Source organism: Laetiporus sulphureus (assembly GCF_001632365.1).
Source record: "Laetiporus sulphureus 93-53 unplaced genomic scaffold LAESUscaffold_3, whole genome shotgun sequence".
Taxonomy (NCBI): domain Eukaryota; kingdom Fungi; phylum Basidiomycota; class Agaricomycetes; order Polyporales; family Laetiporaceae; genus Laetiporus; species Laetiporus sulphureus.
This window is the reverse complement of record NW_024468512.1, coordinates 1,203,623-1,230,390: the sequence shown is the minus strand read 5'-3', so window position 1 is coordinate 1,230,390 and position 26,768 is coordinate 1,203,623. Positions and strand designations below refer to the sequence as shown.

Genomic DNA, 26,768 nt, shown 5'->3' with positions numbered 1-26,768 from the left:
TATATCCAGTCAGTTACAATGCGTCGAAATTGATATGATGCGAAGCTCTTCGTCTCTCCAGCTCATCTTCCCTCTGTGGGTTGCGCTATATATTAGCCTCCACACCCGGTCAATGACAAGGACGCTCACCTTTTCGTTCAGATGTAAGATGAATACGATCAATGCGAGGATGGCTGCCGCAGCAACAACAGTCAACGTCACCCACGGGATCCATTCTCCCGGTCGTAGGTACAACTCCCGTTTCCATACATCGTCCTCTCCGATCGGAGGGCTGATCACGACCTTCGAATTGGGAATCACGCCCTCGATGTTGATATAGTGTTTGTCGGAATGTTTTGTCGAGCCGACAAACAGATTTTCGATATAATTGTTGGTGCGGCCGAGGCCGAAGTAGGAATAGGGTGTCAGAAGAGCATTATATGCCGTTTGTGGTAGTTGGCCGACTGGCAAAGGAGTGAACATCGGACAAGACGACGTTCATAAACATTATGATACACACCTGCGGCAGCCGACCGTTTCCCTGAAGTATCGAGAACAGTGTATTTGAACGTTGCTCCTGGATAACTCACTCCGAATGGCTATAGACGGTCAGTCCGTCGAAAGATCACAAGTAGTGCGAGGGCTCACGTAGTAGGTTCCATTCGGTGATTTGCAAACACCACCACCGCACGCTCCATTAAGCACTGAAAAAGCCAATAAGATCACGACCACTATGCTCAGTCAGACTGAGACAAACCTATAGCCTTGAGGAAGAACGCGTCGTAATAGAAATTGTTCTGCACAAAGAGTACGTTTCCTTCGCCCTGCTTGCCCGTGCGCTGCACCATGAAATCCAACGTGCCCTGTGTTGGCCATCAGCAAACTTACCCAGCTCACGAATAATCTGCTCACATCCTCGTCCACATCCAAGAATGCAGCGGACCGCGCATCCTGGATATTCCGCAAAGCGTCGGCGCCCTTCTTCACAACACTCCACCCTCGACGAGCATGCTCGGCGCTGCATCCAGGAACCCCTGAAGCGCACGGCACTGATAGTGCCAGCTGAGGCGTCTGTGTCCGCTTCGAACCTGAGCCTGTGACAACGATAGTAAGGATATCCGGGAAGCCATCTTGGTTGACATCGCCCAATCTCAGCGGTACGGGGACGGCGGGCTGGCTAGTAGTATCGAGGACGAGCAGAGATGGCGGGAGCGAGGTCCCGCGGGCTGGAGGGAAGACCTCGAATACCGGTATACGCACGAATGCCTGTCTCATCTGTAAGCCCGTGTTTGCCGCTTCAGTAAAAATAAAACGCGTACATCATTGTCGCTTGAATCGTTGAGGTCGAATCTAAACTCAAGATCTGCTGTGCAAAGCTGGTCTGGAGGACGACAAATCCGTCGACCATCTTTCACTCCAGAGGAGGTCGGGGACGAGCATAGAGGCAGCTGCTTATTGAACGCGATGTTGATGTAACAGTCGGAACCCACACCCGAGCTTGACGATACTGAGGAACACGTGGCGAAAACCATGTCGACAGTCCCGTCTCGGTCTGTATAGGCAGATATCAGAGAATACTACAGGTACGAGACAGACTGTCCAACATACCCATATCGGCGAAAGATATTGACTGCGTCCCTTGAGGGAGACGGCCGATCTGCACTAGAACGAAACCACTATCCTTGTTGTTCATCCATATCTGAAAATATTTTGATCCACCCCTGCCCTCATCGCATACCAAGAACAGGTCTATGACTCCTGGTCAGATAGACACTACAAGCAATATACCACACGAACCCGCTAAACAGTCACCATTCAGATCAATGGCTGCATTGCTATGCGGATTGGATAGCGTGCACCGAGCACCGTTGAAATTAGGTTCAGTTCTGAAAATGCAGATCAGTTATTATGCAAGATAATATGTGACGAGCACAGAGCGGGCTTACAAGTTGAACATAGCAGAATCAGGGTCTGATGAGTTCCAAACATTTTTCCACATCCTGAACGGAGAGCTCGAGGGTGCAGGTGACGGGATGCCCAGAAGGTCAACTTTTAACTCTCCAGTTATGTCCATCGGAATGGGCTGCGCTTGCACAGACGGTGGTGCTAAGATTGGGTGGAGTGCTGATAGACGGGTCAGCTATGACAAGACGATGTGTAGTAGGCATGACATGCCGACCTACCAAACCCTCCTCCGGGGATTGCAGTATATACCTGCAAGGATAGCTGACTAGCAGCACTTGCTTGACTCATGACCAGCAGGTCCAGTTTCCCGTTCTGTGTGAAGTCTCCTGGCACAACATTGATGACTTTCTGAGGGTGCCGGAATGAAGCAGATTTGCGGAACGTATATTCGTCTACGAGATTATCAATTACTTTAAACTGCATAGTACTTCAGAGGCTCACCATGGTGCCACAAATACACTGACAACGTTTGTCGATCAGGTCCCAAAGCGAGCAAGTCCAAGCTTAGATTGGCCTGAGTTTTGCACCGCGGAACTCACAAACGATGCTCACAACTGGTCGCCGTTGAAATCTCCGAATGCTATGACGCCTCCTTCACCGTCAACTCCTAGGGTGCCCGCACTTAGCAAAGCATTGCCACTGAAACGTTTGGGCGAGAATGGCCAGATAGCTTGAGCAGGAGTGGCAATCCAAGCAAGCAGCAAGAGAGCAACAGATAGCCCTGGTCGCGATTCACTGCCGCGGAGGAAGACCATTGCTTGACTGCAGTGGAAAGTAGGCCGCAGGTGCTGATCGCAAGACGAAGTTGAGCCTGCGAGCCACGAGGCAACGTCGTGAAGAACCACCGCAAATGACGGTTGCTCCGAGTGATTGTACTCAAAGACTGCGGACAAGGTTAGAATTAGAGCAGCATTAGGGCACGCAACTGAGCAAGTCCTCAAGTCAAAGCGCCTGTATACGCATGAGATAGGCGCCAGACGCGGACACGCTCAACTCCGACTCGGACGCGTTTCTCCTGCGTCCTTGTGTGCTCAAACACCCGCTCTCTGCACGCTTTATATCATGTAATGCTCATCCATACTATCTGAATTATGTTATTTGCTTGGCCTACGATTTACTCGACCAGAAGCGCGAATCCATCCAGCAGAGCCGCCAGCCTCGTCCACGGTCCCCGACTACTGTCAAGGAGGGACAACCTCTCTGAAATCGCAGTGACGCACATTCACAGAGCTTTAACGCATTCAGTCATGCTGCTTCAACGCCGATAAGCGTTATGGTCAGGCTGTGGCAAGGCAAGAACGCTGTACATGCAACGGTGGCCCATGCTCACCTCTTGTGAGTGGCTGGCCACATTGCTTCATACCAAGTGGCATTGCCCTGCACGTCTTCGGTGTCATCTTTCTATCAAGCTGTCTGGATGTGGCTGTGCGAGCATTCGGTACTGGGCGGTGTGCTTCTTGGTCTCCCATGGTCCTCCTCGATGGCTATAAGATGTGTTGCGCAGTGAGTGCCCGTATTCCAACTCCCTGCATTTTCTCCAAGCTACAGCAATGTGTGCAATCTTCATAACAGACGTTCATGTCAGCCTTACTGAGGCTGACCAGTCAAGATCACAATATGAGAATGTCCTTCGCTGCATCCTGCTTGTCAGCCTCTTAAACCCTCTTCTCACAACAACAATATGCTCTAAACTCTTCCATATCCTCAGCTTCAGCCAAGTATGCCCCGGTCGCAGCAGCCATATCTGAATCCGCCCAAGCTACGGCGCATGTCCCAGGACCCACCTTTCTTGGTCAGACGATCGACCCGAGAATTACTCTCAGATCATCGACACCGTCGCATTGGCGATTCCCATTTGCTCAAGCAGCGGTCGGAAAAAACGAGGATACGGACTGCTGGAGTCACGTTACGGGCTCTGGCAGAATATGCACAGCGAAGAGGGTTGCAGTATCGTAGGCGACAAACCATACTGGATCTTACTCGTTTCACCAAAGTATGTCACTAGAAACTATGTCCATATTCACGCGCCTTGACAAGAAAATCCTTCAGCCGACGAAGGTCACATCACAACCACGGGACGAGCAGGATCATATTCCTATCGTCCTGCTGTCTCCCTTGAATGCAGTATGCTGCGAAGAGCTTGTTCCAAACGTGCATGGATGTGTATACACGGCATCTCCGACGTTCGAGAAAGTCTGTCAACTATCGACATTCCACCTTTTCGTACGCTTGGAGCCACCAGGCAATACCCTCGAAAAGGCGCGATACTATGGTATCTACACCGCCAGAGAGGGACAGCGACCGCTTAATAATGTCGAATGGCAACGACTCGCTCTGCAGGTAGGTACCTTGTTGCCGATCCATGCACATCTTATAATGAAACGCATGGAACAGGAAAAGACTTCCGTTCTGAACCTGCACGAGGTCTTCGATCCGGAAGTCCCACGAGAGGAGATGAAGAAAGCGTACGATGCGGGAGGGCGCGAATTGACGACTGTTCTTCTGGAGAATCGGGGCTTTGATCGCAATTTCTATGACGAGGTCATGGCTATCGACATCAGTCTCGTTCATCCCGTGGCACTCCCCGAATGTCTCCGCAGGAAGTCGGTCGACTGGAAGAAGGTGCATGAAGAGTGGATGGATGAAATGGCTGCAGACATGACGCGTGCGACATCATTGCCTTGCATCGACTCTGACAGACCATCGATGAAGCTGGAGGGCTACGCGGAGGAGCAGAGGATAAAGAGAAGGGCGACGATTTGACGTCCTGGCTTGTTGGGAGATGCTTACTAGCTAACCTGGGACCGTTGATTTCACTCTGGGACTTGAACATTAGACCATACAATGTTGTGTTCGCCCATTGACTTTAAATCCGAACGTTACAAGTATACGAGATACAATCTATCAACCATACGCTCACATTCGTAGTAGAATGCACGGCCATATCATTGTCATAACAATCTAGCTTGAGGGCAGTTCCTTATACCGACAAGTCTTGATCCATAAACCGAACCGTAGGTAACCAAAGCTAGTTCATCCAGCCTTGTGCAACGTATAGTCATTCACCGCACAATGCTCTACTGAACCTTGATCTTAGGTGAGGTCGCTAGCCTCGCGTGAGCCGCGGCACGGAAGTTCCTCAGCGTGCGCGTCGAAAACATGATGGCCAACAGCGCGGCGCAAGCAGCACGGGCATATTCTGGGTCCACCGGCTGTACCTTCTCTTCCTCAGTCATCGCTGCACCAAGCCACCCCATGGCTACAGCGTGTGCGTCCGCCCAAAAGGGCTGAGCGTGGGTGAGGAGTGCGTATAATCCAGTGATGACAGGAGCACACCAGAGGTCGGTGGTGGTCCACCCGAAAGGCATCAGGTCGGGTGGCGTGGTGACTGTCAGAGCGTACGGTTGGAGGAACGAGAAGAGGTTCACGAAAAACCAACCGCCATTTGCGGTGATCTAGAAGAGAATGTTACAGAAAGTTAGCATATGTATGTGAAAAGATGGCATGTTACTGACCAGAGATGCCATGAGCAACGACCACGGAGAATTGGACACCTTCTGCACCGAGTGGCCAACAATCATCGGCGGTATGAGGTCGCAAAGGAGAAATGCACGTGTAAAGCCGTCTAGAACCGAGACAGGAAGTTCACCCTGCAGTGCCTGCTGGGGGACCGATGGTAGCCAGTTTACCACAGCCTGAATAGCTGAGTACAACGCTGGTCCTGCGCCCGATATCATGAACGAGCACGGTATCCCGAGAGCAGGTGCTATTAAATGCCGTTCAGTCACTGTGCGCTTACTGACTCGATGCGAGATTTGCCACGGACCTGTTATAGCTTCTCCACCAAACACGACGAGGAGAGTGGCACTAGCATCCCTCAGGAACGATCTCTCCTGAACCTCCTTAGTAACGGCCTTGCCTCCAGAGGCTTCTACTTTCGCGACGTGTTGTGCGTGGAATTGCTCTCTGAGCTGGCGAAGGGCAATACACGTCCGGAGCGCTGCCGCAACGTCCAGCAAGCAGAATGGGAGCCCGAACCAAGTAAATGGTGCGACGGGTTCCAGGGCATACCTGTACACCTCGACGAAGGGGGTAAGGAGAAAGTACAGCATCCTGTCGAGTGTTACAGAGTTAGACAACGCAGGTCCCCTTTGTATTCCGAGGTAGTAAGACGTCTGATATGACCCTCGGGGACCCTAAGCGAGAGCCGCGGAGGCCTTTCATCGCTGTCGGCGGCGTCCCGCATGGCACGGCACACGGCACGAAACACGTTTGCAGAGAACAGAAGTACTTTGTGAGATTATGCCACGTGCCACGAAAGCAATTCGACAACCTGCAAGACGCGCCAAGTTAGTCTTGGGAGACAAGGGCATGCCATCTGTTCGCGTGGACGAGCCGTACTCGTTAGAAACCTTTTGCTTCGCACATCCTTCATGCTTTTCTACATCATAAAGTCCATAAATAAGGGCCATACAGCATATGACACCCGCCACATAGGGAAAGCGAATGTAATTACAAGAAGATGCATGTAAAGTGGAGAAGCCCAAGTCAATATCCAGAACATCTGCGCCCGCACCCAAGTATGAACACCATCTCACTGCCATCGTCCATGTCTAACAGCACTTTCCGCTCTGCATGGTGTTGGCATCTACACTTGGGCTGACGGTGATAGAGTCACCTGTCGGTGGCTTGATCGGGTCTGCTGATTGTTCGAGCGATTTGCTGGACACGATACGATATATATCTGAGGCCGCATTGATCGCAACAACGCACGGAGCACGACAAATACAAATGACATACCAGTCAAAATAGTTTGGAAGGCGGACTCGACGTTCGAAGCGTCCAGCGCTGACGTCTCAATGAAGGAGAGATTGTTCTCAGCTGAAAGCAACTTTAGTGTGAGTATGCAGGCGCATTGATGTCATACACACCAGCGAATGTCTTCGCCTCCTCCGTTGGCACTGCCCGCAAGTGCTTGAGATCACTCTTGTTCCCAACGAGCATGATGACGATGTTGGAGTCAGCATGGTCACGGAGTTCCTTCAGCCATCGTGTCACGTTGACGTATGTTGCGTGTTTGGCAATATCATAAACGAGTAGAGCACCGACGGCACCCCGATAATATCTGTAGCAAAGGTCAGTGACAGTCCGTCAAGGCAAGTTGGAGAGGCTACTACTCACGCGGCTGTAATGGCACGATACCGTTCTTGGCCGGCTGTTACAAGTCGCGCAATTAGCACCAGTCCCACCTATGCGATCCTACTCCACAGATTCCGGCTCCAGTTATGCCATGAAGGCCTCACTCGCAATACCGCCCGGACCAAATCCGGCGGTCACTGACAGCCACATGCAAGTGGGAGTTAACTCACCAGTGTCCCAAATCTGCGCCTTCAGAGTCTTTCCATCCACCGTTATTGATCGTGTTGCGAACTCGACACCAATCGTTGACTTAGTCTCGAGGTTGAACTCGTTACGTGTGAAACGCGAGAGAACTATTGCCATAGCAGAGGTCGTTATCGACCATTTTCCAGACCATAAACGACAACGTACGATTGCTGTACGCAGGGTATCAGCATGAACAAGCAAGTATTGAAACAGAAGAGACGATATACGTACGACTTCCCGACACCAGAGTCGCCAATGAGGACGACCTGACACGCACAGCTCCAATGTCAACCCATGCTGTACCACAGCAGCCTGCTCGCACGCACCTTGAAGAGATAGTCAAAGTTGCTGCTCTCCGCCATCGTTAAGCGTTAGATATGAAAGGTGTAGAGATCTGGTTGATTATCGTGATCGAGAGCGTGAAGGATGGAGGACAAGGCCAAGGTGGAGTAGTGGCAGCATATTACAGCGAGGCGATGAGAGCGACGGCGCGTGGCGGACTTTGAATTCGTTGATGCAACGTTCGCTTACGGTCAGTTGTGTCGCTCTGTCTCCATCTATGCTGCCGTTTTATGACATCTCAAGCTGAGAAAATAGTAGGACGTTGAAGAGTGAAATGACAATTTTTATCGGCTGTTCCTCTGATGTGTCTATCGCTCGTTCTGGCGGCTCCCAGCTAAATCATAGCTTAGTGCTTCCTCAGCGCCATACTGTTTCCTGCAAGGAGCGTATAAGTGCGGGTGGATACCATGTTTCTTCATACTCGTCTCGTCTTCGATGGGGCCGAATGTCTCGGGCTTGTGCAAGTGACACCGTCGCCACCGTCGCCCAAGACGGACCGCATTACACATGCCGATCTTCGCAAGTGTTCTTAGATACCACTCATCCTGGAGAATGTGCTAACATTATTGTGGCGACGCTATGCATTGATCGCCGTTGTCGCCCACGGGGATGGTACTATGGGCATGGCGAATCCATTCGATGTACGCTTCTCCCGTGGCGTTCTGCACCCGGTAGCCGCTACACCATACAAGCTGGATATCAATGCGATTTGGGCATAAGGAACGCTGAACTCTCTGATTACGTATCAAACGGACGATCAGCTGAACGCGCCAGCGCCGCTTTTGTACATATTTGAGAACACCGGGCGCTTTGATAACTGAACTTTGTCCCCTCTGGATCGTTCAGCAGGTGGATTCTAAGTTTGATGCCGTGCCATTCTGTACGGTTAGATGGGTTGGCCGCATATATAAACGAAAGCAAGGTGCCATTGCTTGCGCCAGTATCAGCACCCAGACATCCTCGACTATACCTTACTAGCGACAGTCAAGCAGTCAAGATGGCTCTGATGTCTGCTGCTTTCAACAACTTCGATCTAGGCAGCGGCATGCTGCTTCCGATAGTTCTGGGCATAGTTTCGTATCACATTTTGTCTGTTGTCATCTCCACAGACGATTATTTACGAATCACATAGGTTGCCCACGTTGTCTTCAAGAAGTTCGAGCCAGCGGGGTTAGTGCCCCTCACTGCGTTGTTGGGAGTGGTACCTGCCATATCAGCATATATGCTGCGCGATTCTCACACGTCGATCACCTGGACGTCGCTGGTTGCATATCTATACTATTATGCGGCCTTATTGACATCGACGGTCATGTATCGCTTGTCTCCTCGGCATCCAATGGCAAAACACCCCGGTCCAATCATGTGTAAGATTTCCAAGATCTGGCTGACCTATATCGTAACTCGAGGCAAATTACACATTTATCTACGTCAATTGCATGAGACATATGGGCCTATTGTCCGCATCGGTATGCCTTCCTAATGATTTGTCCAGATATGACTGCTCACTATGTGATTAGGACCTAATGAGATATCTGTCGTCGATGTCGAATTGATTCCGTATATTTTGGGACCCGATGGCATGCCGAAGGGCCCTCGTACGTCACCAATCGCGCACTATACGGATTTGACATAATGTTGCCTTTGCGTCAGTTTGGGATGGGCGCCGTATTGCAGGAAGGCTCGGCACGAAGGATGCTCGCGGCAACATGATCGCTGCTCGGGATAAGCGGGTTCATGCTGAGGCCAGGCGAGTGTGGAATCGCGCGTTCACCCCGGCCTCCGTCAAGGCATACGAACCTATCATCATCCATTGCTTGGAGGAACTGATGGACCGACTCAAAGAAGCTGCAGCAGAAGGTAAACAAGCCGATGTTGCGCAATTATTGAGCTGGTTCGCGTGAGTATCCTCCTTGATGTTCCAACGGTGTTGTTCAAACATCTGTTGAAGCTTTGACTTCATGGGAGAAATGGTGTAAGTCTTCTATCGGTCACAACGAACGATTCTCTTATCCCATCATTCTTAGTTTTAGCACTTCATTCAATTTGCTACAAGACGGCGACAAGAGCGGCTTGTGGCACCTGCTGGAGTCGGCTCTCTAGTGAGATAATCTGCCTTCTGGCTGAGACGTCTGCTCACCGATTTGAATGGTGACGTTCAAGTCCGCCGGCGCTGACAGAGCAGATCCCATGGACGACGAAAATCGTCATGTACCTGCCATTTATCGGCAAGCAAATGAAAACTCTGGGAAAGTTGGCTTACAAGCAGGTCGCCCGCCGACGGGAGGAAGGCTCGCCTCACAAGGATTTGTTTTACCACCTTGTAGGGTTTCTTCGAGTTCATGCCTCCAAATCACTGAGAGGATATTGGTACAGATGAATGAAGGTCATGTAGATGACTTTGAGCCGCTTCCATTCCCTACGCTTGTCTCCAATGCGGTTACCGCTATCGTAGCAGGCTCCGATACAACTGCCACCGCACTGAGCAATGTATTCTATTTCATGCTCTCTCGCCCTGAGTGCTATGCTCGTCTACGCGACGAAATAGACGCGGCGTTCCCCGCAGGAGAAGGCCTCGCAAACGATTCAGCGAAGCTGGCCAATATGGCTTATCTCAACGCTGTCATGTACGTCCGAACACATTGACTCTACTACATCACATCAATGACGGGCCGTGCACGGTAGAAACGAGGCCCTTCGTCTCTATCCGTCTGTCATTACCTGCTTGCAACGTGGCCCCACAGCTGGCAGTGGCGGCCACATGATTGGCACCAAGTAAGCGCGATACTTGATAAAGATTGCGCGCAATACGACGTTATGCTCCTTGCAGATTCTTTATTCCAGAACATTCGGCCGTGCTCGTGCCACCATACGTGCTTCATCGCGATCCTCGATACTTTTCTCCCAACCCAGACGAGTTCAACCCGGATCGTTGGCTGATGGCGGGCAAGGACGAGAATATAGTTCTCAATACCAACGCTTATATCCCATTCTCGGCCGGGGCGATGAATTGCATCGGGAAGCCCCTGGCGCTGCTCGAAATGCGCCTGGTCATCGTAAACCTCCTACGTACCTTCGACTTCGGTCTGGCCACAGGATACAATCCAGAGCAGTGGGATGCCGATGTCCGCGATTACTTCGTGATACAGAAGGGCCCTCTTCCTGCATTCGTACAGCTGCGACAGTGATACAGATAGATCTGGTTTTGTGTCATCAATGTAATTGATATGTCCGAGTTTGCTTCTTCTTCTCGCTTTCTGATATGGACGTTAACGGTAGACGCCTGAGATACATATCATCTACCGTAATTGTCACCAGCGCAATGCATGAAGGCGTAGCTGTAACGGTGCTCGATTTGAGCGTACATGTTCATTTTTTTCCGTGAACGCATTCTCGCGTATAAGGCTCAAGTTTGTGAGCACGTACATACGGGGGACGTTGCCTCCTTATCGGATATGATGAGACACGAACCTGGCTTCGGGACAGCTGCCAGGGTTGTAATGATATCTCTGTCTGGAATCTGGGCCCGTGAATGCTCGTCTTCAACTAAGCATTAATTGATACCGGAGAACCAAGGTTTATTTGTCTTGGTCAGGCTGTCCCTGACACCGCAGACATGCGACCGTTTCGCCCCGTGGTAAATGCTTACTAAACGTCACCGCAAATGGTGACCTATAGCTGCAGTGTTCAATGTCATGACATGGCAAACCACAAATTTACGATCATAACTGAGTAGATGGCCATCGCAAATTGTAAACCATAGACTAGGGGACGTTACCTTTCCAAATTTGGAAGTATGCATGCCAGATTTGGGAAGAAATCAGTCACGGTCGCATAGTCCAAACACGTGTCGGCATACAGCACGGCCGTAAATAACTTCATAGAGTTAGCCTTTGCGGTGACATTTAGGTACATCATTCCGTAAGATTTTGAGATACCTGGCAAATCAAGATTTGAGAACCGGTTCAATTTATAAAATCTGCATTGTGCATAGAACGTGTCCAAAAAAAGTCGCAATATAACAAAATTTCGTACAGCACAAAAGTGCAGGGATCTAAATCGCCCCGCCGAGTACCCCGCCAAGTGGGCCAATGCAATAAGCTATCGCCATCGCAGTTCAGACAACCTCCTCTACGTTGGCTGTCCAGCACAACTCGCTTCTGCCCGACCAAATGAATATTTCACTCAACGTCTTGCAACTCGAACGGACACGTGACAAGTCTTCACTTCGGTCCATAGCAGCATCCTCCCATAGTTGCAGAGCGTTCAGCATGGGAAATTGCTGAAGCCAGTAAGGAAGACTCTTCTGTCGAGCGCGGATGAGCAAGAAAATGATATCAATGCAGTCAGACCCACCAATAACGACGGGCTGAACGCATCTTCCCGGAGTGCTCTTGTTTGAGAAGCCTGTTCCAGAATAACGGCCCTCACCTCCATGAGGCGAACACCTGGATCCTGCATAATTCCGAAGCCTCCGTATATGAAGTCCTCGCTTGCAGCAGCAAGTTGCGGAGGAACCGTTAATTTCAGGGACCAAAGATACTCGCAGTCGACGACGGCTGCTAATATTCTGGAGAGATTGCAGAGGAAATGAGCCGGATCATCATGTTGGACGTCCGGCAGAACCGTGAGCTTCGCAAGGGTAATGATCTTGGACCGCGAGTCGCCGAGAAGACGAAGAAGATAGGGGATAGGTGCACTCAGGGTGTGCAGGCACGGGAGTTCCGGAGGGGGGCACTGGAGTTGAGTGACCGTACGGCAATCTGAGTGGTAGCCGATGTGCAGCTCCTGTAGCTCGCGATGTCGAAAGAGGAATCGATTCAGGACCGCCTGCGAGAGTTCACCCTCTACACGAAGGATATGGAGGCTGGGGACATTCAACCGTCCAAGTACATTGTTCCAGGATGGGGATATGAGGCCAGGGGTTACAAGCGACAGCTCTGAAATCTTGGAGCAGTTAATCGTTTCTAGTGTCCACCGAGCGTATGGCATATTGAACAGCAGGGCGGCATGAGGCTGAAAAGCTCTAAGGTTAGGGAGTAAGGTTGGGCGTCGCTTGATCTTGGAGGGCATCACTGTTTTGCAGATATTGTTGCTGCGACGATCAATAGTGAGGCTGACGACGTTAGTGACGCACAGAGCGTCAAGAACGTCAACAAATGCAGGATCTGGTATCTCATCCAAACGGACTTCGATAGAATGAATTCCGTTCATGCCCTGCAAAGAGGTGAAGAATCGAGAGAGTAGTCGGCAAGCCTTCGTATCATCCACCTGCAAATGAATGGAGAGGAGCCGTGGACATTCAAACACTAAGGACCTTCGCCAGAGATTGAGTGCGAGGATCGCCTTATGCTTTGAAACGTATAACGAGCCTCCTTTTTCAGGAGAATGAAGATCGTATCGAGACAGTAGCAATGTAATTGCCAAGCAGTGGAGACGGCGAGAAAGGATGATGATGCTGAAGAGATCTTCTGTTGGCAGGAGGCCCACGATGTTGATAAGGAGCTCGTTCGGGAGATCCAATATCGTGAGGGATAGATGATGGAACTCTGGTCCAACATCAGATGACTGCCGGCATATTGTCAAGGCAACACCGAAAATGATTGGATTTCCTGACTCACCAGTGGCATGCCTTGAAGTGAGGCAGTATGTGAAAGGTGTAGGAATTGGGGACATACTGGCGTATCTATGCCTTCGACATCAGAGGTGGCCTAGGAAAGAACAAATTAGCTCGTAACGTAGATAATACGAGTGCTCCAGTAGATGCCAACCTGAACACTATACGCAAAGACATTCCTGTCGCTCCGCTCTGCACCTGTAGCAAAGACAGCCCCCTCACGCTCAAAGGCCAGACTAGCACTATCGTCGATGCGCTGTGCGACTAGATCAGTGTTTTGAGGAAAGCAAACGAGAGCCTAGACATACTACATGCTTTATGGGTCCAGCATCTATCGATGATATCATGCGCCGTCGTCGTCGTCCACAGCAACAGGAGTTGGTGCTCAGAAAGTTGCCCATCGTGAATGGGTGTCGCACAACTTCAAAGGCTCTGTATTAATACTCGGCAGTGTCTTTCCAAAGTTATGAGGTCGCAATTCTGACCCACTTTAAAAATCAGTGACCTATCGCATCTCCCATGCACCTCTGATGTGAATCTGATCCCCAAAGGCCAAGACCGCACTCAGAAACTATCATCGCACTCAGAAAAGCGCTCCAAACGTGAAATCATGCTCAATTGTCCATGCGATCGGGAACATCCATGGCACGTTGCGGAGATTGTATGATGGACATGTGGTTCGATGCGTCATACCAGAAGCGAGGATTCTTGCTTCGCGGATCGCGGATCAGTATTAATGCAGATCAAGAATGTCAGGCACGATTGTGAAGCGGACCTCGACAACACTAGGCGGGGATGCGCTGATCAGTGGAGTAATGCAGCGGGACCTCAATGATTGTTGCTGGCATCCTTGCGGCAAGAGGCACTAGGCGGGGATGCGCCGACCAGTGGAGTAATGCAGCGGACCTCGATTTTCGTTGCTTGCATCCTTGAGGCGGTAGATACTAGGCGGGGATGCGCCGATCCAGTAGTAATGCAGGACCTCGATATTTTACTTGCATCCTAGGTACTATAGGCGGGGATGCGCCAATAGTGCGCCGTCCCATCGTTTGTTTGGAATGAATTGACTCTGGGACCCGCCAGAGTGACCCGGCGGGTCCCATTACACGGTATCAATGACTGTTCTAATCTACCTACAAGGGAGGGACGAGAAGATGAAAGTAAGAAAAGAAGAGAGCGAAAGCGCCGTGGTGCGTCTATAATCCGTGCCTCAGTGCCAGCCTGCCCTACAGTGGCGTCTAAGCCCCGTGACTCAGCGCCAGCCTGCCCTACAGTGGCTGATCTCAAAACGCGTCATCGGGCCACAATAATTTCTCTTTCGCGTCCTACAACGAGGACGCATATGATTGGGGTTTTGAACTCAGAAAAGTGGATCCAGTCGTATTTTAGATCAGTCTCCGATAGCAGACACGTTTGAGGATCCGAGGAGGTGGGCCCGCACTCGCACCTGTCAGCGGACGAAGAATTGTGATTGCGCAAAGGTCACACTAGCACCTGTCGGCGGACAAGTCCTCTCCGCCATCAACCCCGCATCGATAGCTTCACGAATGGGCATGCTAGTACATCTCCACTCATATTTGATATGGCAATCTGCTCATCTCTCCTCCGCGCATGCGACGTGAATTTCTTTGCTTGCGAACACCCCCATCTCGTCCTGAAATTCGCATTGATGTCTTCAATACTTCGGCAAGAAAAAGTTGAGGCTGCATCACTTCAAGGCTTCACAATTGCTATCCTACGTGAGTTGTGCAAGACGCCGATGTGCCCGTTCTTCCGACTGGAAGGCGATCCAGCAAAACTCAGAAATGTCATTGTTTGAAGGATGATTACGTCCGGGCTCTCATTGCGAATGTAAGTACCTACAACAACAAACGCTAGCCATGCATTAGTGAGCTGTATAGCAGACAACTGCTTTGTCATCGCTACCAGAGGAGTCTGGTGCACCACCCACGAGAAAGCGACATGCAACAGGCGACATACCTGGCTCTGTCACCAAGCGTTCTCGTCTAGGAATCCATGTCACCACCAATGCACCATCTCAAAGTCGCACGTCGCAGTATTTGATCTCGAGCCGTCCACATTCGGTAAGGCAGTATGTTTGCAACACGCGCATTCATATTTACAATGTTGAGGGCTAGGCGGAGTCAGAGGTCGCCTCACCTTCTGTCATTCAGACGAAGCATCCGCGCACTGATAACATATCTGAAGTCAATGACTCCAGAAAGCGGATTCGCTTTTATGACAGGAACAGCGGACATGATATGCTGAAGTCCATCAATGTCGACACGGAAGGTATGACGAAGATGTTCAGTGAGAAGCTCAATATTGTTCTGCCCTCTGTAAATCTGCCAACAGCTGCTTCGACAAAGGCCAGCAAGCCTCATCAACCACGGCAGCTCCGAATCCGGTTATACCAACATGCAAAAGACTGGACTTGCGTCAAAGAGGCTGGCTTTCGATGCCTTCCTAATGGCAATTTGGATCTTCATGCATTGAGCGCACATTTAGGTATTCGAGGTCCTTGTCAGGTTTGTTCATTCCTGATACCATGGTACACTGACCCATTGATTATGCCATTGCCGGGGCCCAGATTATCGACCCCACTAATTTCAAGCCTTTCTACACATACATGGAAGGAATCCTGGACCGCGATGACATACATAGCTTGATGAGAGACGATTACTTGCGAGTGATAGGTAAATTGCTCAAGCAATGTCTTGGGCAATACTAGTGTGGCTTACGCTGCTTAGCACCGAAAGGATCAGTCCAAGCAAGCAGCTCAATGTTGCATTAGCCTGTCGGGTCAATTATCGTCTATAAGGAGTACCCAACTTATTTACACACACCGTTCATCTCCATGAGTGTAGCATGACTGTCCTTTTTGAACGAACGGTGGCGTCTGAGAGAGAAGCTAGGATCTGCGAGCTCAAGCGGTGGGTTGACGAGATCCGGAGATATGACATCGCTTCCGTATCAAACCCAGTAGTAATCATGCTTAGAAGTTCATATGTTAACATCGGGTGCTCGTTTTGAATGACGCAGCGTGCTTTCGCATTTTCTTCGATATTCGTGTAGCTGCCGAACTGAAGGCCCATCCAGTTGCGTAGGTGCGCCTACTGGTATTCTTCTGCTTCATCGTCATCCAAGCTGGCTTCAGATCGGGAACACCGTGAAGAGCAGGGAGCCAGGAATGACGCAGGAGCCTCAGTCTCCCATCTGATGACTATGTAAGCCAAATCATTCATTTCTTCATCTTTGACTCGGGGAGGAAGCCGTGAAGATGGAAAGGTCCAGATGGTCGTATGGGGCATCGTAGCGGTGGGAAGAGCCGAGCGTCTGGCTGTGCAGTGGGACGTCGAGTCCGGTAGGAACCAGCTCGTACTCGTACAATCTATCTTCGTCAAGCTAGCAAAGCTCATATCAAGCCATGGATGCGTTATTTAAAGACATCGCCAACGTGCTGGGTAGCTGCTCTGACGACGATCATCGCCATGCCAATCACGCCAGGAATAATTGTGCTTGGACATGTCGATGATGGAGTCGATGGCACTGCACGTCGGGATCAGAACCGGCATGCATGTCTGGGTGTACTGTGAGCAAGGACACAATGAGAAAGAAAAAAAAAATCCTCACAGGTTATGATATTTGACGGTGCTTCTAGATCGAGACTATCCTTCGCCATACTCCAGTGCCACTCATAGGCATGTATCTAACAACGGTCATGTTAGTGGTGACAAGACCACCGAGACAAGCAGGTCCGTTCCAACTACGATGTGCACGCAGTTTTTTCGATTGAGTCTGTATTCTGTGTACTATATACATTGATTTACAAGAGGTTTGAAGACGTAAGTGGTAGAATCCCATTCCTGTCGAAGTGCGTGATATAGCTGATGGCTTTGTGGAACGATTTCGATGTTTTCTGCAAGTGTCTTTGACCAGATTGACGCGCCGAAGTCTGGGTAGTCATTGAATGGGTCAGTTATGTCAGCAGATTTGGGGCAATACCGGTGCACGACAAGGAGGACGTGTGCCTCCTGGTTTTTTTCCGTGTAGTCCGCTGTTGGGACAGATAATATATCACGAATGATTCCTGGCACCATAGCCATACCAATGGCAGGCTGAAAGAATACGATGCTGTTGGCTTCTCCTGCGTGATACACGGAATACTGAACACCACGTATCTTAAAGAGACGGTGATGGATTGCCCTTGGTATGAGCCGCCAACTCTGGAGTTCCATGGATAATGCATCCGTCATTGATGACAATGCGTCGTAGACATTGCTTGTAATGTCTTTCCAATCTTTCCAATGTATTGCGGTTTTCGCTGTAGCTTTGCTGCCTGTCACATTGAGATACTTATGTATGTCTGTCATCAACGTTCCATGGCTGTCATGCTGGTAACAACTCTCAACGACGGACACACATCTCTGGAGGACAGTCGGGCATTCGGCACGCTTCAGGAACACTTTGATATTGGCCGCTGCGCAGAATGACTCCAACATGGTCCTTTCCATTTGCCCTGGAATAATACGTAAGCCTTTGTCGATCAATTGCGAACAATGCTGACCAAGTTTGCCATTCATTGTCGTTTGCTGCAAAATCCCTATAATCCTCTCAAATGGGAACATCCACCAGCCTTGTACCGGCCCAAACCGTAATAAGAAATCTCCTAAGTGCATCGCGTTGTGATGGTTTCTTCTCAGTGTTATTCCAGGACGCAGCCGTAGTAAACGTGATAAGTAGGCGTGCATGTGTCCCGTGTACTTGTCGCGATGCTCCACAGAGGTAGTGTAGGATGTGGCGCACCGAACTGCGCAAGCAAGTAACATCGTCAATTGGATCAATTCACGTCGCACATTGTTGTCTGGTTGGATACGAGCCGGGGAGGAATTCCATCTCTTCATCATGGAGACAGGAAGCTCAAATTCGATCAAAGCTTTCCAATGGTCAGCTTTGAGCTTTCCGCGTGCTTTTGTGCCCATGTTGCGTGGTGGACCACTCGAATAGGTTGGGCGAGTCGTTTGAGTGATATCATCGCGCAGATGATCCAGATCTTTGAGAGAGAAGACGATAGCCGGTTGATCATCGTGAGTCGATGTGTGATTTATATTAGGATGTGCGCATTCGTTGATGAGCTCATCTCCAATAATTGTTTCGCCAGGTAACAGAGATCTTGAATCGGATGTCGGCGAATGTGCGAATTCCAAAGTGCGTAAGCTCTGCTACAATCAGTTCGATAACCCTTGTGTTGCGAATATCATGCGTACCAGCAACGTGTCAATCAACCACTTCTTCTTCAGTTTCCTTGTAGATCTCCATGACTTCGATTCAACACCCATCTCACGGCACACTACTCGTAGAGCATGCCTTGTGTAACGGCCAAGTTGCTTCGCTGTGGGATCGGATTGCAAAAGCTTTCTGATTTTGTCCGCTTGCTTTTGTACATCATTCTTCAGCTTGTCCGGGTCCTCTGCAGCATCAAATTCATCACGATAGTCGTCATCATTCAGCATGTCCATGCCTATAATGGTGTGAATGTGATACTGAACAAGCCCCAGAAAAAGGTTGTGCATCGCATCCACGACAACACTGCGAGTTGGATCCCAGTACGGCAGTCTCATCAGCTCAGACCAGCGCACCCCGTTTCGTCAGTAAGCGGCACGCTGTTGAGTTTTTGTCTTCGCGGAACGCCATTCCTCGGCAAATCTGACGATGTCTTGATGTGTCTTCAGCGTCCAGCTGGTTACGTCGATGTTGTTAATTTCTCGCAAGGTCAGGAAGCATAAGGCACAAAAACACATTGCTCCATGGCCGGCCATGCCAGAAACCTTTCTTGCTCCAGGTAGGTCACAGCACAAAAATGCCAGCGCAGAACGCGCGAGTCTCCCTCAAGGATACCGGCACGTCCGATTGTACCAGACTCCTTCCTTCCACGAGACAAGAAGTTTGTCGATCAATGGTCGTATGAAATGATCGACTTCCTCCAAAGATGGCTCGTTCGGCCCTGGGATAATCCCCACGAGATACAAGTTCTCCGCATTGTATCATAGACTATGAGGCAGGGAGAGACAACTCATGACGATTGAGCCCTCCAAGACGGTTCTACCCGCTACCTTATTGAGATAGGGATTGAACCAGTCCACAGAGAGGCCCCAGAGTAGACGTAGCTCGTCCTTGGGAGCATCAACGAAAGGCTTTCCGTCCTCGCCTATCAACTTGCTCATCATGGAGCTGTCTTTGATGTCGTACAATTGGCCAGTCAGTGTAGTTCGCGTGTCTATTGCCAGTGCTTCCTCCATTCCTGGTCTGCAGAGCAATCTCCCTACAAATTCATCGAAATCCTGCATGACGAATGGTCGTCGCGGTAGATGTATGCTTTGATTATCGCGCACGCCATGGATTGTCAGCCTTGTGTTGCATGGTGCGCTCTCCTTCCATCTCCGAGATTGACAGCGGGCGGGATAGATTGGGATGCCAGATCTAAATGAGGGCTCGTATGTCGATGAACAATTTGGACAGGCTGCAAAGACAGTCACAGCCGGTTCAAGGTCGAAAAACTTTTGGACACTCCGAATGTCAGAGGGAAAGTCTTTCAGGGCTTCTTCTTCCTTGGAGGTTGGTCGACCATCTTCCTGCATGGCACACGCAACAACAATTTTGAACATATGAAGGGCAAAATTGCAGGATCGGCGAGTGACTCCACCCAACAAGTTCAGCACTAACGCGGCAAAGATCGACAGGATTAGGAGAGGGTTCATGTGATCAAGAGGGCGATCGAAGTGTTTACCTGATCAAAATGAGTGAGCAGTTTTTTGAAAGTGAGTAATGAAGCTACGCACTAGTGTCGACAATCTTGCCCGAGAGTTTCATGACAGGATTGGGTATGCGACCTCCAACCCATGACATCTGCTTTTGCAGACGCCTGCGGTGCTTCTCGATGTTTTCCAGCAATGTGTTCCTCAGCGCCTTCATTGCAGGATGATGCCTCCCAACTTCGGTGTCTCGAATCTCCTTCTCAGCACGCTCAGCCCAGATCTCCTCCTCCTGCAACTGATTCACCACATTGCACGCTTCCGGACTCCGTTCTGGAGTATCTATAGCCTTGTTATAGAGATCGTTACAGTGTCGCGTGCGCAACTCCAGCTCCATATCCATGAGATAGAACTTGTTGAACACAAGTTCAGGTGTCTGTGCGCTGGAGCTGTGCGAGACATTCCGTGATTCTTGGGCAACTGTGCTTCGGTCAATGTTGGTCTTCTCTGCAGGAACAGACAGTACTGTGGGAACGGTTTGTACTGTCGCCATAGGAGGTCTCTGTGCACTGGTGCCGTGCGAGGCATTCTGTGATTCTCGAGCAACTGTGCTTCTGTCAACGTCGGTCTTCTCACGCGTCCACAAGCCGTTTGAGAACCCCGTAGATGACGAAGTCTCTCCTAACATTGCAGTGAAGACTAGCGATGCGAGTGCGCTCTCGCTATCTGAATCGGCCCTTGCCTGTTCATTATTCCTCCCTGCTGTGCACAAATTGTCGACTCTTTCCTAACAGAAATCATCAGGGGTAGTTCCCATAAATCGTGCAGGCCTCACCTCTTGAATCCTCTCCTGCTTCCTCACTGCTGTGCGTGGCTCGTTGGCTCTTTTCTATATAGAAAAATTAAGAGGCAGTTCTTGATAGATTGCACGGGATTTACCTCCTGAATCCTCTTCTGCTGCTCGTCGTATGACTTATGCGATCTGAACACTTTCTCACTGACGGGTTTCTTCTTGCACAAGAACGTCCGGCAATCGCAGTAGAATATGGAGTCTTTCGTCCGAGGCATCAGCGGCTCTCTCCGTATTTTGATGTCTGCCTTGCCTGTAAGATATAGTGGTCCTAGCGACGTCACCTGCTGAGAAGGCGTGCTTCGGGATCGTCTCACGAATTGTGCTTGCTGGCATCACGCCTTGGCTTGCTCGCTTCTGTGACAGTCTATTTCACTCAACATAGTCCACCTTGTAAGCGATACGTGATTTTTTAAGTATAGTAAAGACTAACATGCTCTGACGAGGCGGCAAAGAAAAATTAGAAACAGCGGCCCATTTAAGATGATACTGCGGTCTTCCTCTTGATCGCTGCAGACTTGTTCTTCAAAAATACGCGAAGGAAATCAGATGTGACCCAATTATTTTCGTATTGGCGGAGGATTGGATAAGTGTCAGCAGCCTGCATCCAGTAGTTAGAGTCTGTGAACGTACATCAATCAAGTGCAATTACCAACCAGATCATAGACTTTCTGAAGGTCAACAGCTTTCTGCTTCAAGAACGGTACAGGCGTAAGATGGTTGCCTGCCAGCTTATGTATCGCAGTCTGTAGATGTAGATGTCCAGAGTTCTGTACTACGATCATTTACGGGTACTCTCACCTGTACATGTAAGTACACAGCCTCCGTCCATCCCAGAGCATCTCTGAGATTGTATCCCTCACGAGAGAGGCGAGTGACTTCCCCTTTTGGCTTGCGAATGATGAGCTGTGGATTGATAGGTGTCGGATCTGCAGATGGGCTGGTGAAAGTGATGGAGGGCACCGGAATGGCAGCCCGAAGACTGTATTCATGTCGCAAAGGAGAGATGGAAAGGGTCAACAGACGCTCTGCATCAAAGCAGTGGTGCATGACGACTGGTGGATAGATGCGCTGTACACGATGCTGGCGATGGGTAAGAGACATGATGCTAGGTAGGCAGATAATTGGGAGCAACAAGGAAGCGTTTATATACTTACTGATTTTAGTATGCGACGGGGGCATCTTAAGCAAGAGAGTCATCACGGTGGGCAAAAAAAAAACTCTTGTACCGGCCTGCCATCGCATTAGAATCTCAAAATGAGCATCAGCAGAAACCTTCCAGAATAGGTGCTACTGCAAGTTAGGTGGAACACAAGGAGAACCGGGACTTACATATTGCGTGTGGTGCATTTCATGCAGACTCGAGAACGAAGGCTGATCTCTAGTCCTTGAGGTGATGATGGACATGTGGTTCGATGCGTCATACCAGAAGCGAGGATTCTTGCTTCGCGGATCGCGGATCAGTATTAATGCGGATCAAGAATGTCAGGCATGATTGTGAAGCGGACCTCGACAACACTAGGCGGGGATGCGCTGATCAGTGGAGTAATTCAGCGGGACCTCAATGATCGTTGCTGGCATCCTTGTGGCAAGAGGCACTAGGCGGGGATGCGCCGACCAGTGGAGTAATGCAGCGGACCTCGATTTTCGTTGCTTGCATCCTTGAGGTGGTAGATACTAGGCGGGGATGCGCCGATCCAGTAGTAATGCAGGACCTCGATATTTTACTTGCATCCTAGGTACTATAGGCAGGGATGCGCCAATAGTGCACCGTCCCATCGTTTGTTTGGAATGAATTGACTCTGGGACCCGCCAGAGTGACCCGGCGGGTCCCATTACACGGTATCAATGACTGTTCTAATCTACCTACAAGGGAGGGACGAGAAGACGAAAGTAAGAAAAGAAGAGAGCGAAAGCGCCGTGGTGCATCTATAACCCATGCCTCAGTGCCAGCCTGCCCTACAGTGGCGTCTAAACCCCGTTAACTCCGTGACTCGCATAGTCAAGGCTCTCATCCCCATCATTGATGCGAATGGCTTGAGACGGACCTGCGGGCAGCCACAAAGGGCCAGTTACTATATCCTTGTCGTCGAAGTGGATATGCCGCTCGCGCTGTCAATATATATATATATATATATATATCGGATCTACACTCTGACACACTATTCAGTGGTACGAAATATAATCTGCATCCTTGTTTTCTAGCTTTCACAGCTTGAAGAGGGCGAAACATAGTGAAATCCAAAGCACGTCCCACGTTCAGATGCTAACACGTTATGCTACTGGAATTCCTTCTTTACGAGGACCATAATAATGTTTCCAACCGGCTCTGCAACCAAAGGGGCAGATTTCTGTGCAGACTTTGCCCTGGACCTCTTCTTCGGTCTGGTGCTCTGACGTGGTTGCAGGAAGTACAGGTCGTCGTTCGCATCCTTCACCCAGCCTACAAACCCTGTATTCTGGCCAGCTGTCACCATAGCAGTGTCACCGACGTGTAGACGCACCGGCTCCACGTCCTTTGATAGAACCGTAATGTCCCTCCTTGATCCACTGAAATATACTGACACCCTGAGTTCCTGGGCATTTTCATCGACAACGAGATCATTCATGTGAAGGTAGACGCTCTGATAGACGTTGCGGTATTCTTGTCGAGTCATGCGGAGAGGAATCTCCCGTAGTATCGGGAACACTTCACGTAAGGCCGGGTTGAGCAGGATGGCGCCGAGTTCTACCAGGACTATCAGATTCTCTCGACGTTTGTTGATAGGAGATGCGGACTTACCAGTCGTGACGTGTATAGGTTCATGAGGCACGTCATCAGTTGTAACTGGTGGCTGAAGGGCTGCCAGATCCGCTGTCAGCCTCCTCTGAAGGGCCGCGAATTCTACATCCGCTTCGGTCGACGCTGGGTCCCATGCAGGCTCATAATGTGTATCGTCTGATGGTTCAGGAATGGGGAGAGGAGTCGACGAGCCGTCATCGAGAGCTGGCGTTTCCATTTCTGGTTCCAATGGCCAGTCGGGTTCCACAGTTCCATTTTGATCGTTCACTAGTGGGATAATACGACCACTATCTCTGGTTGCATTATGAGTGGGCATTTCATATTGCTGTAGATGATGCAGCATACCTGTACAAAGCTAGTTCCTTCGCAACATAAAGTTCAACGCGCCCTTGAGGAGCCTCCAGCTGCACCTGATGGTGCTGGTTATACACGAACTTCAGCAGGCCCCTGTGTCCTTTCCAGGCACCGGATATCACAATCACCTGCTGAGCTATGTATGGGTTCCGTTCTTGACGAGAAACCCTAATGGACTGGCTTTCGTGTGATTCGATCTCCATCGGGTTTATGACTACCTGTGATGTCTGATTGTACGAAATAGGGATCGGATTGCGGGCTGTGGGCTTGTAGTCCATGATGACATTGAAACACTCCACCGTGATCTGCCCAAGAACTAGTCAGGGATATATTAAGTGTAGTGCAATGCTCACCTGCTGATTGCTGCCGTGCAAGCATAGATTCAGTTCGTTCATCTGTATGGACAGGATGAACCCTCGGCTACCACGATGTGCGCCTCTCACAACTTCGACTTTGTCGCCCAGCATGTGGAGTCTCCAGAGAGCGGCCAGCTTCACAGTCGCCGCTCCTATCGGACGAATGTCGACGGCTATCTCAGCGATACTGTCCTGGATGCTCTGGATGCTCCCCTCCAGCCCGACCAGTTGCCCAGACACCACTCGTACACGATCATCCACAGCCAAAGTGGCTATGTATGCCCTGCTTATGATCTCCTTCCTCGCTTCGGACGGGATCCACGGTATCTCAATGAACGGTGCGAGCTCGTCTTCATGAGGGGTGTCTGTAAGTGATATCACGAAGTGAGCTTCAGATCGAAGGCGTATCAGCCCATCTTTAATGATGCCCTTCCGGACCAGAAGTGCGATATCCTTCTTTCATGATCCAGAAATCTTGCCATCAATTGTACTCTGGACAGCAACGAGACCGGAAGGCAGATGAACGTGTGAAGTCGAGGAGGCACCTGTCAGCTGAACTTTTGCCCATATGATCAACCTATCCTCATGTACGCGTTCCACGTAGGCAAGGGCACGAGCATATCGACCACGCCTACGTTGGATCCTCACCCAAGTACCTGGCGTGATGGGTTTCGAATCTGTCTCTGATGAGAGAAGAAGTTCTGCAGCGTGTTTAACGTCGATCACGGTTCTCTCCCTGCGGGCCAGCTCTTGGTAGTGTTGCGCGAGAGCTTGCGCACCGTCATCATCTGCTCTGGGATAGATCGTTTGCAGAAGCTGGGGGTGAACGTCGCTTGCTGTGGTAGCTGTCTCATCGTCGATGAGATCTGTGGTGGCATGAATGTCCCTGTCGCTGTAATGCAAGAAAGTACGCTTAAACTTGCCTTCGATATTTTTCACTTTCTTCATCCGTCTCTACCTCGTTATCAACTGCCGCTTCGAGATCCAGATATCGTCTGGCCAATTCCTATTGTCACAAGCCACTGTCAGTGCATGTTCACATTGTTAGAAACTCGTACTCGCCTGCGCCATCTGCAACAAGAGTATTTGATATTTATACCACTTGTTCGAAGGACTAACGTGCCTGTGTGCACATTAACACGAAGGGATACACGTGAGAAAACTCGCTCCGCACAGGCTTGAGGCGGGAGGCACTACACGGAGATGCGCCGATGTCTCACTTTCGCGACCGTGCAAGGGTCCGTTTGGAATCTATCGATTCTGGGGACCCGTTACACGAACTTCAATAGCTAATTAGCGACAACTAATCTAGTCTACCTACAGGGGGGGGGACGAGAAGATGAAAGTAAGAAAAGAAGAGAACCGAAGTGCCACGCTGCGTCTATATCCCGTGCCTCAGTGCCAGCCTGCCCTACAGTGGTGTCCAAACCCCGTGACTCATCTAATCCCGTGACTCGGCGCCACCCTGCCCTGAAGTGGCTGATCTCAAAATGCGTCATCGGGCCACAATAGTTTCTCTTTCACGTCCTCCATCGAGGACGCATATGGTGGTTCTTCAGAACCTTGTTCTCTTAGGTTATGCTCATAGCACGGTTGAGATAGGCCAAGAACGTCAATCCTACAAGGAGTCATCTATCAGTCCACAAAATAAAACTCTCTTAGAAATATCGTACGCACTTGCAGCCGCTTAGCAAAGTCGGTCACCTTGGTTCCGGCAGCCTTGTCGAACTTGGCCGGGTCGATAAGCAACCTGTGTGCCACATGACCATTGTCGTTCTTGAATTGAAGGTTGTAGTGTCCGGAGAGATGGTGTGCCATGTACTTTGCGTTTAGGAGGGTGATCTTGGAGGCGGACGAGAGACCGCTGATGCTGAGCATCTTAGAAAGAAACGTGTTTTGGCGGAGCGTGCAAAGCTGAACCCATGAACTGCTTGACGTGCAAGGGAAGCAGAAGTCCAAAATCAAAGCGACTGTCGATTTGCAGTTACGGAAGTGAGTGTATCTCTTTTAGCCACACCGAATAGTGCACTCATTCGTTCATATAGCTTGAGGCAGCGGGACCATGATTATGCTGACGCCGTTGTCTGGTTGAGGAATAATCGCCACAAATTCAAGATGGAGCCTCCAATGTGCGTTACAGTCCCGAGCGGCAAGTTCGTGCAGTTGGGGATACTAACAAAATCCGACCGCCCAGATCAGTTCATGCCGAGCAACCCTGAGATCTCATGCAACGGTTCGAACATTCAAGCTCAGTACCCTAGATATGCCTACTGCTATTCTTCGTTTGTTGAACTCGTCGCGATCGCGTCCATTTGCAGTGCTCAATACTTGTTACAATACTAATAAAATACAACTAACAGACAATCTACTAAGCTGTTACCTCCATAAG

The 26,768-nt window shown here is 50.2% G+C and overlaps 12 protein-coding genes across 12 annotated transcripts; 2 read left to right on the top strand and 10 right to left on the bottom strand.

Moving 5' to 3' along the window:
- Window positions 1-10: 10 nt before the first annotated feature.
- On the bottom strand, window positions 11-2,699 carry LAESUDRAFT_783948 (uncharacterized protein; the record flags this gene model as incomplete). The annotated part of the gene is made up of 13 exons (XM_040913868.1): window positions 11-73; window positions 130-443; window positions 500-578; window positions 628-683; window positions 737-842; window positions 892-1,245; window positions 1,299-1,531; window positions 1,588-1,728; window positions 1,777-1,865; window positions 1,926-2,103; window positions 2,163-2,336; window positions 2,386-2,447; window positions 2,497-2,699. The coding sequence occupies 13 exons, from the start codon at window positions 2,697-2,699 to the stop codon at window positions 14-16; spliced, it is 2,049 nt and encodes a 682-aa protein (XP_040769300.1).
- An 874-nt stretch (window positions 2,700-3,573) lies between these two features.
- LAESUDRAFT_276187 (uncharacterized protein) lies at window positions 3,574-4,864 on the top strand. The gene is made up of 3 exons (XM_040901812.1): window positions 3,574-3,937; window positions 3,994-4,284; window positions 4,339-4,864. Exons 1-3 carry the CDS (start codon window positions 3,665-3,667, stop codon window positions 4,705-4,707), a joined length of 933 nt encoding a protein of 310 aa, XP_040769299.1. The 5' UTR covers window positions 3,574-3,664; the 3' UTR covers window positions 4,708-4,864.
- Window positions 4,773-6,195, bottom strand: LAESUDRAFT_671660 (uncharacterized protein). The gene is made up of 3 exons (XM_040905469.1): window positions 5,771-6,195; window positions 5,460-5,710; window positions 4,773-5,399 (listed from the first exon to the last, which is right to left on the bottom strand). The coding sequence occupies exons 1-3, from the start codon at window positions 6,054-6,056 to the stop codon at window positions 5,022-5,024; spliced, it is 915 nt and encodes a 304-aa protein (XP_040769298.1). The 5' UTR covers window positions 6,057-6,195; the 3' UTR covers window positions 4,773-5,021.
- Window positions 6,196-6,330: 135 nt separating this feature from the next.
- Window positions 6,331-7,789, bottom strand: LAESUDRAFT_720800 (GTPase). Its single transcript, XM_040907890.1, has 8 exons — window positions 7,656-7,789; window positions 7,561-7,595; window positions 7,495-7,499; window positions 7,314-7,436; window positions 7,126-7,159; window positions 6,876-7,069; window positions 6,745-6,825; window positions 6,331-6,688 (listed from the first exon to the last, which is right to left on the bottom strand). Exons 1-8 carry the CDS (start codon window positions 7,689-7,691, stop codon window positions 6,558-6,560), a joined length of 639 nt encoding a protein of 212 aa, XP_040769297.1. The 5' UTR covers window positions 7,692-7,789; the 3' UTR covers window positions 6,331-6,557.
- A 569-nt stretch (window positions 7,790-8,358) lies between these two features.
- Window positions 8,359-10,918, top strand: LAESUDRAFT_276144 (cytochrome P450). Its single transcript, XM_040901811.1, has 10 exons — window positions 8,359-8,743; window positions 8,804-9,137; window positions 9,189-9,266; window positions 9,322-9,528; window positions 9,637-9,643; window positions 9,696-9,770; window positions 9,832-9,991; window positions 10,045-10,295; window positions 10,354-10,443; window positions 10,499-10,918. The coding sequence occupies exons 1-10, from the start codon at window positions 8,537-8,539 to the stop codon at window positions 10,854-10,856; spliced, it is 1,767 nt and encodes a 588-aa protein (XP_040769296.1). The 5' UTR covers window positions 8,359-8,536; the 3' UTR covers window positions 10,857-10,918.
- Window positions 10,919-12,878: 1,960 nt separating this feature from the next.
- Window positions 12,879-13,686, bottom strand: LAESUDRAFT_711019 (uncharacterized protein; the record flags this gene model as incomplete). The annotated part of the gene is made up of 5 exons (XM_040906811.1): window positions 12,879-12,939; window positions 12,986-13,236; window positions 13,290-13,379; window positions 13,440-13,541; window positions 13,594-13,686. The coding sequence occupies 5 exons, from the start codon at window positions 13,684-13,686 to the stop codon at window positions 12,879-12,881; spliced, it is 597 nt and encodes a 198-aa protein (XP_040769295.1).
- A 3,960-nt stretch (window positions 13,687-17,646) lies between these two features.
- Window positions 17,647-18,858, bottom strand: LAESUDRAFT_625834 (uncharacterized protein; the record flags this gene model as incomplete). The annotated part of the gene is made up of 4 exons (XM_040903335.1): window positions 17,647-17,804; window positions 17,853-18,095; window positions 18,162-18,507; window positions 18,553-18,858. Coding segments are annotated over 4 exons (1,053 nt in total), but the record flags the coding sequence as incomplete, so codon positions are not given.
- An 897-nt stretch (window positions 18,859-19,755) lies between these two features.
- Window positions 19,756-20,043, bottom strand: LAESUDRAFT_638372 (uncharacterized protein; the record flags this gene model as incomplete). The annotated part of the gene is made up of 1 exon (XM_040903474.1): window positions 19,756-20,043. A coding segment is annotated over one exon (288 nt), but the record flags the coding sequence as incomplete, so codon positions are not given.
- Window positions 20,044-20,116: 73 nt separating this feature from the next.
- LAESUDRAFT_711018 (uncharacterized protein) lies at window positions 20,117-21,223 on the bottom strand (the record flags this gene model as incomplete). Its single annotated transcript, XM_040906810.1, has 4 exons — window positions 20,117-20,824; window positions 20,873-20,926; window positions 20,977-21,140; window positions 21,172-21,223. The coding sequence occupies 4 exons, from the start codon at window positions 21,221-21,223 to the stop codon at window positions 20,117-20,119; spliced, it is 978 nt and encodes a 325-aa protein (XP_040769292.1).
- Window positions 21,224-21,365: 142 nt separating this feature from the next.
- LAESUDRAFT_755190 (uncharacterized protein) lies at window positions 21,366-21,991 on the bottom strand (the record flags this gene model as incomplete). Its single annotated transcript, XM_040912003.1, has 3 exons — window positions 21,366-21,488; window positions 21,544-21,633; window positions 21,689-21,991. 3 exons carry the CDS (start codon window positions 21,989-21,991, stop codon window positions 21,366-21,368), a joined length of 516 nt encoding a protein of 171 aa, XP_040769291.1.
- A 1,175-nt stretch (window positions 21,992-23,166) lies between these two features.
- Window positions 23,167-25,327, bottom strand: LAESUDRAFT_755189 (uncharacterized protein; the record flags this gene model as incomplete). Its single annotated transcript, XM_040912002.1, has 5 exons — window positions 23,167-23,615; window positions 23,670-23,962; window positions 24,015-24,328; window positions 24,377-24,744; window positions 25,015-25,327. The coding sequence occupies 5 exons, from the start codon at window positions 25,325-25,327 to the stop codon at window positions 23,167-23,169; spliced, it is 1,737 nt and encodes a 578-aa protein (XP_040769290.1).
- Window positions 25,328-25,950: 623 nt separating this feature from the next.
- On the bottom strand, window positions 25,951-26,257 carry LAESUDRAFT_755188 (uncharacterized protein; the record flags this gene model as incomplete). Its single annotated transcript, XM_040912001.1, has 2 exons — window positions 25,951-25,997; window positions 26,053-26,257. 2 exons carry the CDS (start codon window positions 26,255-26,257, stop codon window positions 25,951-25,953), a joined length of 252 nt encoding a protein of 83 aa, XP_040769289.1.
- Between the last annotated feature and the right edge of the window lie 511 nt (window positions 26,258-26,768).